At 41.4% G+C, this 16,123-nt stretch overlaps 1 protein-coding gene across 1 annotated transcript in view; it reads right to left on the minus strand.

Moving 5' to 3' along the window:
• Nucleotides 1-768: 768 nt before the first annotated feature.
• LOC113098257 (forkhead box protein O1-A-like) overlaps nucleotides 769-16,123 on the minus strand; it is a 48,154-nt gene continuing 32,799 nt past the window's right edge. The window contains exons 2-3 of the mRNA XM_026263271.1: nucleotides 3,383-3,574; nucleotides 769-3,276 (exon numbers count right to left, since the gene is read on the minus strand). Coding sequence (XP_026119056.1) covers nucleotides 2,059-3,276; nucleotides 3,383-3,574 — 1,410 coding nt within the window. The 3' untranslated portion in view covers nucleotides 769-2,058. The remainder of the gene's footprint in view (nucleotides 3,277-3,382; nucleotides 3,575-16,123) is intronic.

Here is a 16,123-nt window from a genome sequence, read left to right on the forward strand (position 1 = left end):
ACGTTTTTTCAAGTATTTTCAAGTCTTTAATTAATACTTGTCAATTAATATCTGCAATTTTTGCAGGACAAAATGTTAAAGTCTAGAAGTGAATATGGGTGATTTTTTTTTTTTTATTAATGGTAAAGGGAATAAGAAACTAAAAAGAAGTGGAAAAGAAAAACAAAAGTTGAGGCACCACAGACTTGGAAAAACCACCACAAACTTGAAGAATATATATATCATAGGACCTGCAGTTTGAGAGAGATGTGAATTATAATAGAAATGTAATACAATCTGTAGCTTTACTACAGCAACATATTAAATTGGAGTCACCTAGCACTGTAGCTCTAAACTACATTAACCACTGAAAAAAAGCCATTGGTGGTGAAACTCTGGATTTATTTTTTAAAGACCCCAAATCTAAAAGTAATGTCAAATTCTGGGATCATTTGTTTGCCCTCATGTTGTTCCAAACCTGTGACTTTTTTTCAATGACACACAAAATAATTATGTTTATGAATGTTTTGGCTGCTCGTTCTCATATAATGAAAAAAAAAAAAAATATATATATATATACACACACACACACACATATATACACACACACACACACACACACACACACACACACACACACACACACACACACACACACACACACACACACACACATATATATATATATATATATATATACATATACATATGTATGCGTGTATATATATATATATATATATATATATATATATATATATATATACACACACACACACACACACACATATATATGTGTGTGTATGTATGTATATATACATATATATAAGGAATGAGTCAATTGAAATTTTTAATCTTTCACAGAAATCCTGCAAAACAAACCAAAAGACTTGAGAGACTTAGTCCCCATTCATTTTCATTACACGGCAAAGAGCAGCCAGGATATTGTTCAAAATGTAAACTTTGTATTTCACAGAAGAAATAAATATTGGTTTGGAAAACATTAAATTATGCATTTTTTATTATTGGGTGAGCTGTTTCTTCTTCAAACTGAAGGCAATAATATACAGCAATTAGAATTGTGATAATATGTATATGTATGTATGTATGTATATAAATAGCCTTCTCATAGTTCTACTTTATGTTTTTAAAATTTCAAGAATTTATTAAAAATGTGGAAATATGTATATAATTCAGATGAGAAATAGTAAGCCTACCAATATGTAAAATGTCAAGTCCAGTTTCTCTCAGATATACAAAACAACATTAAATCTGTTGTCATTAAATCATTAGTGACACACTCATTAGAAATGTAGTACATCTGCCATGCGTCAAATATGCTTAGACAGAATGAAAGTGTAACAAGACAGAAATGAAAGTGTAATGATATGCTGAATTTGACATTATGCTGAGCTAGTCTGCAACAATTTACCTAATGTTTTCAAGGTCATGTTTTTGCAGAACTATTTCTTAATTAATATATTTACAGTCATTCCTGACTACTGTTGTCCCAGTTTTTCTTCCTATTAAGGCCAATGATGGAGTCTCCATGAAGCACAGCATGAATGTGTTACCATTGGAAGTCATTTCTAAAGTGTATCAAATGAACTTGAGGTGTCATTACTGAAATGTGGACACTGGTAAGTTTATGTTTCAGCAGATGTAATGGCCTCAGGTTTTCATTGCCCTGATTTGACAACTGATTCTCTACAGTAAGAAGGCAGCAAAATAAAGCTTGTCAATTTGGCTGTGCAGCATAGGCACCTGGGTCTGGCACTTTTTAAATTTTGAACGTGAAGAAAGTGAAAGAAAAATGGAGGTTACATTCCCTGACAAGGTGTTTGAATGCGTTTGGGCAGCCACTCAGCACTGCTGTTCTATAGTTCTTTTTTTACCTGTAAAAATCAAAAGAATCAAATTCAATGACTGCCCAACAGGCCACTTTACATATCATCTAGTTATCTACAGAGTTTTTAAATATGTGTTTTACAAAACTACTTAAGAAGTAATTTTGAAGGTCCTGTTTTATGACTTCAGATACTGTTGAGTTGTTACATTTTATAAGTTTAATAAAAGTAGCTCCTATCCAGACACCCAGCCGTGAGTGGTGGTCTTTACACTGTGAGTTGGGAACCCCTGTTGGGTGGCCATAGGGTCAAAGCTGAAGTCCAGCGATTCTCCATCCATGAGCGTATCATGCAAGATAGACTCAACATCACATTCAAATCGCTCCAGAGGCATCCCATCCAGATCACTGGGCAGTTTCCCCAGGTGTTGCTGTTGCTGGTGGGGCATCATTCCTGGGCTGCACCCATATCTGTTGCTGTTGACACTGCAGTAAGGAGGAAGCCCACCTCCAAGGTGACTGGATCCTTCATATTGCATCTGCATGGCTGACTTGATGTTCCCCAAGCATCCACCAGCACCGCTGTGACCGATGCCGGTCAGAGGTTGCACCGGTCGCCCATTCAGTACCAGAGATGTGTCTTGTCTGTCCATATTGTGTGGATGAGAGAGAGTATGGCTGTGAGATGCTCCACCTCCCATAAGTTCATTCCGCCCACTGCTGTAGGGAGGCAACATACATCCGCTGCCTCCAGCTGACTGGGAGACAACTGTGTCCACTGAGGGCATGAGATTTACAGGATCTCCATTAGATGTAAGGAGCTCTTTTAGCAGCCCTGCTGTGCAGTTAAACTGGCCCATTTTTCCTGGGTCCGAAACAAAACAGGGCTTACTTTCTGGCAGAGGCTGCATCGTCATGGGGGACATGCTGCCCATTCCTGCCTGACTGTAGAGACACTTACGATAGTCTTGTTGGGTCTGCTGGTTGACTGCAGCCAGATCTGGGGAACTGTAGGGGGAGTAACCAGGGCTGGGCTGCATGAGCGATGAGGGTGAGGACTGGTTGGATCCTGACCCAGGCCCTCCTGTGGAACCCACTGATGGGTTCTTAGGTGAGAGCAAGTTGAAGTTATCCAGAAGGTTCTCCATCACATTTTCAGAGCCCCTGTGACTGAGAAAACCAGCCATTTCAGACAAGCTGGGGAGAGTGGAGGTCATTTTGGCACCTGACCCAGGGCCCGGGTAGACCATGTGGACATCAGAGTCACCAAGTTCATCATCAATAAAGGGCGAGAGACGGCCACTCAGTGTGCTGGCATTGGAGCTGGTGCGTGGACGGAAAGCCGTCCAGGCATCAAAGTCATCGTTGCTGTGGGAGTTTGGACTGCCAGGCCATTTGCTGTACTGAGAGCCTGGGCTGTCTCCGCCCCCCTCAGCCCCTCCCTGAAGATCAAGCTATAAAGTTAAATGTAACAATTTGTAAGAAACATAAATGTATACACAAATATATAGTGTGTACTGTTTGTGAAAGATTACAGCAGAACTGCTGTGCAGCTTTTACCTTTTTCTTTGCTGCTCGTCCTCTACTCTTGGCAAACTTGCTGTTGCTGTCCATGGAGACAGCCCGGGGTCTAGGCCTCTTGCCGCTTTTGCCGCCTTCAGGATTGAGCATCCACCAAGAGCTCTTACCTGTCCCTTCATTCTGCACTCGGATAAACCTACTATGTAGGGACAGGTTGTGTCTGATTGAGTTCTGTGGAAGAGAGCGAGAAACATTTTTGAGTGTAATGCCAGCAGTTTGCCTTGTTCCCCTTAAATTCCCCTCTGATGGTAAATCAGCAAAGTGCAAATCCTCACAGCAGCTGTTATATTAAAGCCTTTTTTTTCTCTTCACCTCCACTTTCGTCCACTCACCATTTCCTCACCCAAATGCATAATTTTCGGACATTCAAAGAAGACTTGAGGATAAATTATTTGACCACTGGCCATTCTTATAAACATATTCTTGTAAACATTTACAGATTGGTCTCGGTGGTCCATTCGAACAGAATGAGAGAGTTCCTTTGAACTTTTTGTTTACTATGTTTTGGTGTGAATCATGAAAACATAATTCTATTTTTAGTGACAGGTATTCCTATTTTAAGTGTAATCCTCAGATTTAGAGCTCCAAGTCTATTAATGATATGTCCATCCTGAAGAACCTTTTCCTTCAAAAGTGGATGAACTGGTTTGAAGGTATTACAGATGACGTACCCTCTCAATTTTATGTGCAGATGCAAATATGTGTAAGCCATTTAACATATGTGTAAGTCAGTTGATTCACTAAAAGAGCATAGCACTGTGTCATTTTCAGAACATTGCTTTGTTTGTTTGAGTGGGTTGGCCTGTCAGTTTCTGCCCTCAACCAATAACATTAATTTCTTTATTGGTGCACAAAATAAAATTAATAAATGTACTTGCCACATGCTCTGAATTAATTAGCAACATCTCACTTAAACAGCAACCTGTCTTAATGCCCAAAACAGCCATTTCGGTGCTTGTTATTCTATTGCTGCCAATGAATAGTTGTGGTACTAGGGAAAATTTAGGGTAGTAAAAATTATGTAGTTTCTTTCACTCTGATGAGCTCACATCCCATAATGTCTGCCAAACACAGCTAAATAATTAACCTGGCATAGACAAATTGCTTGTTTTGTCATGGTGATCTCAATCATTAAGACAATCTTTTTTAAGAGAGGTGGAAAATGGGGAATTTTTTAAATGCTGGCCTATTGCCTCCTGTGTCTAGTTTAGAGTTGTTAATGGATAGTTACAGGATGTGATGGCAGCTTAAGATAGTCTTTGCAGTTGTTTGTGAAATAAAAGGCTTCATGAAGCACATGCAGCAACACATTTAAAAATTTTAAGATCAAATGTAATTCATGTAATTCATATAACCTATATGTTTTCAATGTCTTTCTAACTCTGAATAAATTTTTTTTTAATAAAATGTATAAATTGTAAGGCTGCATCCTAGTGAGGCTGCATATAGTCTGGTCTTTCTCGGAGTCCTCCTCAGCATTAAACTCTTGAATGAGACAGTCTAGTAAGTCATTAAAGTTTCCACCTCTTGCTCACAGCACAAATATAATATTGAAATGTTTTAAAAAAAATTTTTTATTAAACATTTTATTTCAGATTGCTAAGGCAAGATTTCTCATTTTCATTTAACTTGATGTGCTATAATAAAACTAAAACGGAAATAAAAATGCAAGTGTCAGTACATTTTTAAAAAGATGCATATTTTGATGTTTTTACAAAATGTATAGTCAAAAGTAGGGCTGTCATTTTAGTTAGAAAATTGATTGCACAATCGATCGGACCAACCAAAAAAAGTTTCGAAAATGAAAATAAGGAATCGATTTTAACCAAATATGTACACTATTAATTTTAAAATAATTAAACAATTAAAAAATATACAGTATTGTTCAAAATAATAGCAGTACAATGTGACTAACCAGAATAATCAAGGTTTTTAGTATATTTTTTATTGCTACGTGGCAAACAAGTTACCAGTAGGTTCAGTAGATTGTCAGAAAACAAACAAGACCCAGCATTCATGATATGCACGCTCTTAAGGCTGTGCAATTGGGCAATTAGTTGAAAGGGGTGTGTTCAAAAAAATAGCAGTGTCTACCTTTGACTGTACAAACTCAAAACTATTTTGTACAAACATTTTTTTTTTTTCTGGGATTTAGCAATCCTGTGAATCACTAAACTAATATTTAGTTGTATGACCACAGTTTTTTAAAACTGCTTGACATCTGTGTGGCATGGAGTCAACCAACTTGTGGCACCTCTCAGCTGTTATTCCACTCCATGATTCTTTAACAACATTCCACAATTCATTCACATTTCTTGGTTTTGCTTCAGAAACAGCATTTTTGATATCACCCCACAAGTTCTCAATTGGATTAAGGTCTGGAGATTGGGCTGGCCACTCCATAACATTAATTTTGTTGGTTTGGAACCAAGACTTTGCCCGTTTACTAGTGTGTTTTGGGTCATTGTCTTGTTGAAACAACCATTTCAAGGGCATGTCCTCTTCAGCATAGGACAACATGACCTCTTCAAGTATTTTAACATATGCAAACTGATCCATGATCCCTGGTATGCGATAAATAGGCCCAACACCATAGTAGGAGAAACATGCCCATATCATGATGCTTGCACCTCCATGCTTCACTGTCTTCACTGTGGCTTGAATTCAGAGTTTGGGGGTTGTCTCACAAACTGCCTGTGGCCCTTGGACCCAAAAAGAACAATTTTACTCTCATCAGTCCACAAAATGTTCCTCCATTTCTCTTTAGGCCAGTTGATGTGTTCTTTGGCAAATTGTAACCTCTTCTGCACATGCCTTTTTTTTAACAGAGGGACTTTGCGGGGGATTCTTGAAAATAGATTAGCTTCACACAGACGTCTTCTAACTGTCACAGTACTTACAGGTAACTCCAGACTGTCTTTGATCATCCTGGAGGTGATCATTGGCTGAGCCTTTGCCATTCTGGTTATTCTTCTATCCATTTTGATGGTTGTCTTCCGTTTTCTTCCACGTCTCTCTGGTTTTGCTCTCCATTTTAAGGCATTGGAGATAATTTTAGCTGAACAGCTTATCATTTTTGCACCTCTTTATAGGTTTTCCCCTCTCTAATCAACTTTTTAATCAAAGTACGCTGTTCTTCTGAACAATGTCTTGAACGACCCATTTTCCTCAGCTTTCAAATGCATGTTCAACAAGTGTTGGCTTCATCCTTAAATAGGGGCCACCTGATTCACACCTGTTTCTTCACAAAATTGATGACCTCAGTGATTGAATGCCACACTGCTATTTTTTTGAACACACCCCTTTCAACTAATTCAACTAATTGCCCAATTGCACAGCCTTAAGAGCGTGCATATCATGAATGCTGGGTCTCATTTGTTTTCTGAGAATCTACTGAACCTACTGGTAACTTGTTTGCCACGTAGCAATAAAAAAATATACGAAAAACCTTGATTATTCTGGTTAGTCACATTGTACTGCTATTATTTTGAACAATACTGTACATTTAACAAAATTCACAAACAAGCAGAAAAAGAAAATAAAGAATTCCGAAAGTGCAGTATGCCTTGCGAAAGCTAGACAGAAAATACAATCTATATAAGACCCAGTGACGTCGAAGGCGACCTCTTATGCTGCGTTCACACCAATAATGAATAGAGCGTCTGGCGTGAATGATTTCAATGTTAAGTAAATGTAAAGACACGTTTATGCGCATCTGGAGGTCTCGCAGTGTGGGTAGACGCGAATTTGCCTCATTCGCGCATCTAGTTACAGGAGATTTTGAGTTATGAAAAGGACCATTGAAAGCTGACAGCGACCGGTTTTTGTGGTGGAAAATTGGCAGTAAATTGGCAGTGTCCCTGGGACATCAGTGCGGTGGGAGCGAGTCTTCACAACAGCTGGACATACAGTGAATAAAAAACGCCATGCTCAGGACCCTGAAAAAGTTGATCGACTTTTTTTTCTGTCCAATAAATTTGTAATGGCCCTAGCCTTTTTGCGCATGCCTGCCTAGTGCCGCCTAGACTAAGTGTCGGTTACATTCAATAATAAAAAATAAAAAAAACACACATGGCCTGTTCTTTTTGAACAGTTGTTTGAAATGGATTGATCATTATTTTAAAAAAGCCTGCAGTGATGTTTTTCTTTTGTTATGGCAGCCGTCCTCTCTGCATATATATTTTTTGGAGAATGTTGCACTCCTGTTGCTGTTTGGTATTCTGCACAAAACTTAATGCCAATAAATACGAAATATTGCTGACTTGTGCGTTTTTCCAGCGCTCTCTTTACGTTCATCTGTTATTTGACATTGAAAAAGGAAACGTCTTTTTTTAGACATGGAAAATCGATTTTACAATCGATTCAATGAACACTTATGTCTTAAAAATCGAAAAAAGGGAACAGTGACTGACGAATTGGGGGATCTCACTAGAGAAATGAATCGCCTTAGAGTGTTAACAAAACAAGCCAATGAATGTTGGCGTGCAAGATTTGCATTGTCCCACAGTGTGGGTATATAAGGAAAGTGCGTGCAAGTCGCACATTCAGTTTTTCACTGAAGAGCAAAGACAGTGTGCCTCGGCCATACAGCAGTGGTACAGCAACTGTGGTGATGGAACGCAACTCACTTTCAGTCAGTCACGTTCGATGTTACATCAGTGACTTAAGAATCTGGGATCCGTATGGAAAGTGTCAGTATTGCTGACCCCCCCCCAGTGCCCTGTGAAAACCAGCAAGTCCTCCCACACCAGATAGGGTGGAAAATAGGACAGGACTTAGGAAGAGGAAATTCACCACTGCTGTTCCATACAGTAGGATATTGGATAACACTGGGAAAACATACCCAAGTAGTGGAAAGCTGTGGAAGCCACATTCTGCGTGGAATGGCTATAGGGCAGTACTAAATATGGAAGTCCCTGCGGCAGACTTAGTCCACCTGGTGTGAGGTCAATGCACAGCAGAAGGACTCTGCCAGGGAAAGACACTGGCTTACCATGAGGAAAATTGTACCGTGGAAGAATACACATGTGGGATCACCCGAAAGGGTAATCACTACACACGGGCACCTAGCCCAGCACAAGGGCTGACCTTGGGCATACACACGAGTGCTGGAGCTGGCATCTGGCGCCCAGCCGGCAGATCTACAGATGTCTGCTATCAAGGCCCCCCGTGCCAATGCCCAGGAAGAAGCCACACCTCTCATAGAATGTGCTTTCACTCTGAGGGGGACACGGTAAACATTGGGCCTGATATGCTAAGACTATAGCTCTGCGTGTGGTCCACATAAATGCATAAAGCACGAACGGGACAGAGCAGAGCAATGGCTGGGTCTACCTCCTTAACATGAGACCTCATATGCTTCTGACTTCAAAGGAGGAGATGATGGGATAGTTGCGACATGCGACAGAAACATAGACGGTTGATGTACACAACGGTCACAGTATTGTCAGTCCGGATCAGTACGTGCTTGTCGTGTAGCAGCGATTTGAAGCAGAGCAAGTCATACTGCTAGCAACTCGAGGCAACTGATATGCCACTGCAGATGTGGCCTTGACCAGGTGCCTGATGCTGCATGCCCATTGCACATGGGTCCCCAGCCTATGGCCTAGACACTTGCATTAAGGGAACCCCTGTCCATAGAAAAGCAAGGTCTGACCATGGGCTGAAAGTCTGGCAGCAGGACGGGGTAACTAAGACCCAGTAGCCGCATTTCCACTGTCGGGCCAGTGCGAGCCAGGGCTTAAAGCAGGGCCGGGCGGGGCTCATAGCCTCGGGCCAGTAGCACAGAGGCCAGAATAGCGCAGGGTTTCCACAGTGGAGCTTGAGGCACCGCTGCACGTCACTAAAACACGCCCTTTACACGCTTCTCAGAACAACGTCATGCAACCTCATCATTTCACAAACAAAGAGAAGTTATCAGAAAACTAAGTAATAAGTCACTGGAACATCCGCGATCATAAAACAAACATGATAAAAACGGCCCTTTGTTTGCACGCTTTTTTAAAGCTATATTCAAATTCAAAAGCATCGATGTTTTAACTATAGAATTGATTTAATTTATCAGGACTCAAAATTAATCACACATAAATACACTTATATCTATTTTATTTATTTATTTTTAACGCTAATGAAAATAGCCTGCTTATTCAGTCCAGTCTGTTTCTGTTTATTAGCCACAGTAGCCGTCATATTTAGAATGAATGATAATATCTCTATTTTTATGAAAGCTCCCGAACAAAAAACATTATTAGGCTATATTCTGTTATGATAGGCAACGTGAGATAAACTCTCGAGAAAGATTATATAAGTTACTTGATAAATACACAATTGTGATAGAGAATAAGAAGCTGACGTCTGATTTCTTCAAGCGGTCATATTTTACCATGTTTACTATGGTAACATGTTTAGCGTGCATATATTTTTCATCGCTTATAAATATTTCTGCCTTGTATGGTGATTATAATCCACATTGGATCAAGTTATTTCAAACACTCGCTGCTGACTGAAAGAGAGTTTTGAGCAGACTCGCTATTTTTATAAAAGCTCCCGAACAAAAATCATTATTATATTTTGATGATATGCAACGTGAAGCTAAACTCACGAAACGAGACGACAGATACAATGTTACTTAATAAATACAAAATTGTGATAGAGAATAAGAAGCTGACGTCTGATTTCTCCAAGCAGTCATATTTACCATGTTTACTATGGTAACGTTAATGTTTAGCGTGCATAGTCTTTTACATCGCTTATACATATTTCTGCTTTGTTTAGTGATTATAATCCACATCGGATCAAGTTGTTTCCAATCTATTCCAATCATACCAATCTTGTGGATGAATGCATCAAAAGATAAGTTTCTGCATCAACATCCTGAACGGAAGCTTGTGAAGGGCCTAGTTCAGAACACGCAGGTCCAGGATTGATCATACACCACTGGTTTTCTTGGGTACAATAAAGTATTGGCTGGAGGGACCAGCTCTGTCGTATCCTTCTCCACCAGGACTGCGATTTCTGCTCGCAAGACGGGAGCATATTTGTCCAGCACAGATGTGAAACGGATGCCCCTGAACTTGTCAGGACGCTGGGCGAACTGAAGCACATAGCCATGTCTGATGGTTCTCGTAATCTTTTATGGTACACAAGAAAAGCAGGATCCAGAGTCTCCAGGTTATCCATCTCAGGGATGCAGCTTGCCATGGTGCTTTACAGCCCGGGCTGAGGTGATGACAGGCTGCGCTGCTTTCCCTCTGCGATGAGCAGGCAGAGGTGCTGATTCCAAGAAGAGGTGCTTGTCGGTCTCTCTCATATCAGCCAGGGTAAGCCAAAGGTGGCATTCCTGGACCACCAAAGCAGACATCGTCTGACCCAGGGACCGCGTCGTCACATTCGTCACCTGTAGGGCAAGATCCGTTGCAGTGTGCAGCTCCTGCATCACACCCGGGTCAGAACAACCCTCGTGCAGCTGCTTTAGGGCCTTGGCCTGGTAGACCTGCAGGAGGCGGTTTGTCCAGAAGCTCTGTAAGCCTTGGCCGTCAGAGCAGATAAGAATTTACAGGACCTGGATGGGAGGATAACCCCGGAGGCAAGCAGTGCTTTGAGGGCAAAGTTGCATCAAAGTGAAAGGCTCGGCTCCAAAGCGAAAAGCTGAATGTGCGACTGCATGCACTCTCCTTATATACCCGCACTGACTGTTGTGTCCTCTAAATAGCACAAGCAAGTAGTGGAACTTTGTCCATAAAACTATTAGAAGAAATAGGCAAAAAAAAAAAAAAAAAAAAAAAAAAAATATATATATATATATATATCAATGCACACTCATCCTGTGTGTAGGTCTGCAGTTTCTTTCCTGACTGACACTAGTTGATGTATTAGTGGCGGTAGAACATGACTTCAGAACTTTGACATTCCAGCTAATCACTGTGTTCAAAGTTTAAGCATAATCACAGCTAGCCCGCTAATTCCCTATCTCTTCTGCAACTACAGTGTCCCAATACACATTCCTGTCTGTGGATACTAAACCCCAACCATCACTTTCATTGTGTGAAGATCCTATAATCTTGGGTTTGCAATGATAGTGCCATTCCACAAATACCAAAACAGTACACACAATGAGATGACATTATATAATGTTATGATCAAGTAAGAACACAATGTGTCACAATGTGTCATCTATGCAACTGAATCATGTCATGATACTGACCTACAGTGAAAATGTGGTATAATGTGCTGTTCCACATTTCAGTATTTCATATTGTTAAATATGTTTATTCAATATACCTTTAATACAACAACTGTAGATTTATACATTAATAAATTCAATGAATGAATGAAAAAAAAAAAAAAAAAGTAAAATAATGTAGAAGAAATTATTTTATGGTGTCCACATTATAAATAATAATAAAACTGTAGTTCTAACTGTAGTTGTAGTTTTTATGATCATATAAAATGCCTCTATGTTTCAACGTGCATTTATTATGTTTTCAAATGAATTGAATTTAACTGTGTACATTTCTGCCGGTGCTGCAATGTTCACTTGAGCTCATACATCTGGAAGTCTGACTTCAAATGGCATACTGTTGTACTTTTCCCTTTTTTGTTGTAAATTCTCATTTTCATTTACATGGAGCATACTGGCTACTGCAGGAATATTTTAAAACCTTCTAGAATTGTATGAAATAAATTTCATATACATTTTCTGAGCAAAGTATATTTTGAACTTACCCCTTAAAAATAAAAATTGGATGTATTATTTAGTTGCATGTCTTTTCTAAATAAAATGTACTAAAATGTTAGCAGAATTGACACATTCACATTTCTCCATTTAAATTCCCTGATATTTCTATGTTGTCCAAAATGTGTCAACATACCCTCACATTTACCACTATTACACATTCCAAGTGTTTTCACAAACATTCACATACAAATTTGAAGCCCCTGCTACAGCAACAATGAAGAAAGTCAACAGCAAGAGCATAACACCAGGAAGTGACCACATGAAAGAAGACTGTCAGAGAAAACCGGCCTCACTTCCTGTCTTTCAGGAAGCAGTGGTTGTGTATTTGAGCCTTTGAGTTTGTGTGTGTGGAATGGACTGGAATGCCAGGCCACAGAGCCAAGCTGGGGTAGAGAGAGAGCTGCCCTACTACTGCACTCCTCCTCTGGCAGACTTCTGTTTGGCACCAGATCCAGCCGTAGTCATTCTCACTCCAAAGAGAATAAACAGACCTATAGACCACAGATTCAAACCCAAGAGCTCAACTACAGCCAAAGCAGAGCTCACTTCATGACGTTAGATATGCTTTATAATGTCTCTGTAAAACACGGCCCAACTGGTCACGACAGAAAAGTATACTGTAAATCTTACAAAGACCAGCTTTAAAGGAACGTGTAATGTAGGTACTGCATCTGTAGCACCAGATATCATGTCACCCATGTGAAACATAAGGGTGAAATTAGGGTGAAAATAACTTAAATATAGGATATTTCAGTATGCATACTCTACACAAGTATGTGAACTCAAATGATTTGATTTTATGTGTCATTACGTTTACAAATAATTTTTACGTTTATAATCCTGCGCAAATGAACAATGCATTCTCAGTTTTGCCACAAGTGGCAATATTGTGGGCTTTATATAATGTCTTCATATATACAATGACTTATGATTTACACAAACTCAGAAATGTTACAGTAATATAACTACCCAGATATCAGGTGATGTCACACCCCAAAAACATTATAATTGATTAAAATAATTAAGTAAAAAAAAAAAGTGTATTATTATTTGTATAATCTGTATCTTTATTTGAGTGTAACATCACTATAACATTTTAGAATCGCTCAGTGCAGAGATGCACATGTAAACAATGTAAAAAAAAAAAATGGTATTATAACATTTCACTATATAAACACTGTGTCTACAGTGGACGTGAGCAGTGCAATGGGACACAATTGCAGATAACCCATTATAATTAGTGAAGGCCCAATGAGACGCCAACAGTAAACTGGTGCCATATTAAATTTCTGATGTAATCCATGTGCTTGCCATACTTTCGACAACAGTACAAATAGATTTTGAACTTTCGCTTTTATGTGTTAAGTGTAGACTAGTTGCCAACTTCAGAAAGTGAAAATAAGGGACAATAGTGATTTTTATAGGTACTTTATAGGTAAATAAGGGACACTCAAAATATTTGTACTGTACCAGACAATGAATGTCATTTCTGTGTGTCAGCAGTTAATAATATGTATAAAATATGGCTGTATATGTAAATTTGATTATACACTAAAATGTTAGTGATCGTACGCGACACTAACATACACTAGTGTGTGTATTTGAGTGAGTGTGCATGTCAGTGTAAACTGCATAGGCAGATGGAGGTCATGTGTTCGGGCAGTCCATAAGCCAAGAACTCCGAGTTCCTTTTCTATTTCTCTCCCTCCTTACTTCAGCCCCTTCATCCAAGGAGCATGAAAGGCCACACTGTACTGTGACTGTGACCCCTCCTTCCCCCTCTCATTCCATCTCTGTGGATCCAAGATTTACTGAAGACATCATCATTGGGAATCAAAACCCAGTTCCTTATCAGAATAACAGATGAGAAAAAACAACATCAAAACAATGAAAATTCAGTACTAATACATGGTGGTCTACCTGAAAGACAACAAGTCAGCCTTAACTCAGAAACTTGTATAACTTGGCTGGTTTGGGGTTTAGATGTGTCTTGCGCAGAGCCGTAGCAAGTGGGTTGAAAGGTGGTGATGATCATAGGGGCCCACGGCTGAGGGGGGCCCACTGGCGATCTTAACCGACTGGTTGCCACTGCTGCTGCTCATCGTCACGAAAGCCTTGCCAATTTAAACATTCAAAAGAGTTTAAAGCATTCAAACACAAGACGTGGAAAAACTAAACTGTGTACCCGCGCACTTGTGTTTGGTGCGCACGCAGAGACTTGCATCTCATGGACAGCAACACTGAACTGAGCTGATGTGAAAGAGACAAATTCAGCACCTGCGGTGTTCTGTGCCTACATGTTGCATGCAGAGAGATGCGTCTCAAAGTGCATGAACACTGAATTTGCCTCTTCTTGCTTTCACACCGACAGATACAAAATTGCCTGTTTAAAAAAAGGCATTTGTGTGTCGAGCCAAGTCAGAGGAGTCCAGGACAACTAGAGCCCTAGATTCAGATCCCCTGTAAAGACCTTGTCTCAGAGGACCACCAGGACAAGACTACAGGAAATGGATGATTCTTCTGCACAATCTGACTTTGAACTACTGGATTCGTCTGGTCAGAGGAGAACTGGCCCCCCAACTGAGCCTAGTTTCTCCCAGTGTTTTTTTCTCCATTCTGTTACCGATGGAGTTTTGGTTCCTTGCCGCTGTCACCTCTGGCTTGCTTAGTTGGGGTCACTTCATCTACAGTGATATCGTTGACTTGATTGCAAATAAATGCACATACACTATTTAAAGCAGAGCTGAGCAGTGTGTGTTTGTGCGGATATAGATGTTTAAAGGCAGAGAGCCGAGCCGCAGTTTACTTTTGTTTATCCTGCTTTATTTTGATTTAATAAAGAGCATTTTTCGCCACCCCTGTCTTCCTTGTCCATTATCTAACTAACTATTCTACACTGGTGCCGAAACCCGGGACAAGGAAGCCGGCACGCCGTCATGCAGCCAGCGACAGCAACGCCACTTGCGGAGCTGGTGAAGTCACTTGCCGGTCTTCACCAAACCCAACATCAGGCGCTGATGGACCTCAAGTTGGAGCAGGAGGATCGCTTCCGGCTGTTGGTCCAAGCCCAGGATGAAGACCGGCGAGTCCTTCGGAGCTTTCTGGGCCGGGAGGGCGCCCCAGCAGCGGTCTCCTCCTTAGCGCACGTCCCGCTGATGAAGATGGGTCCACAAGACAATCCGGAGGCGTTTGTGGATCTCTTTGAGAGAACAGCGGAGGCGTGTGGCTGGGAGCGCACCCAATAGCCGGTGCGCCTCATCTCGCTGCTGACTGGGGAGGCACAGGTGGGGGCCCAACAGCTGCCTGTAGCGAACCTCCTGGCCTATGACGACCTGAAGCAGGCCGTCCTTCAGCGAGTCGGCCATACCCCCGAGCAACATCGGCACGCTTCCGGTCAAGGGAGCTGGGGGACAGCGGCCGGCCTTTCGTGATGGCCCAACAGCTCTGGGATGCTCGCAGCAGGTGGTTGCTGGCGGAGGATCGCGATGTGGAGGGAGTGGTCGACCTGGTGGTACTGGAACAGTTCATCGCTCGGCTTCCTCGGGGGATGGCCGAGTGGGTCCGGTGCCACCGCCCGTCATCGCTGACGCAGGCTATCCAGCTGGCTGAAGACCATCTGGGGGTGTGCCCGGGGGGTGGCGAGCCCCTTTTTAACCTCTCTCTCTCTCTCTCTCTCTCTCTTCTCCTTCCCATCCCTCTCCCTCTCGCCTATTCCTGTTCCCAGGTCACGGAGTAACGTGCCCCCTCGTGTCCCACAGCGGAGTGGGGCCTTCCAGGGGAACAGAGGGGCACGGGAAGGCGCAGGGGCTACTGGTCCCTCCGCCCCTTTCTCCTCTCTCCACCAATCTTTTGGCCATCCTTCTGCCGCTGGGGTGGCGGGAAGGCCTGGGCCGGCCTACTGGAGATGCGGGGACCCCGGGCATTTTCTGGACCGGTGTCCAATGATGGAAGTGGGAGCATTGATCCGGGTTCCCGACTCCCCA

This window comes from Carassius auratus, unplaced genomic scaffold (assembly GCF_003368295.1).
Source record: "Carassius auratus strain Wakin unplaced genomic scaffold, ASM336829v1 scaf_tig00216461, whole genome shotgun sequence".
In the NCBI taxonomy this organism is placed as follows: domain Eukaryota; kingdom Metazoa; phylum Chordata; class Actinopteri; order Cypriniformes; family Cyprinidae; genus Carassius; species Carassius auratus.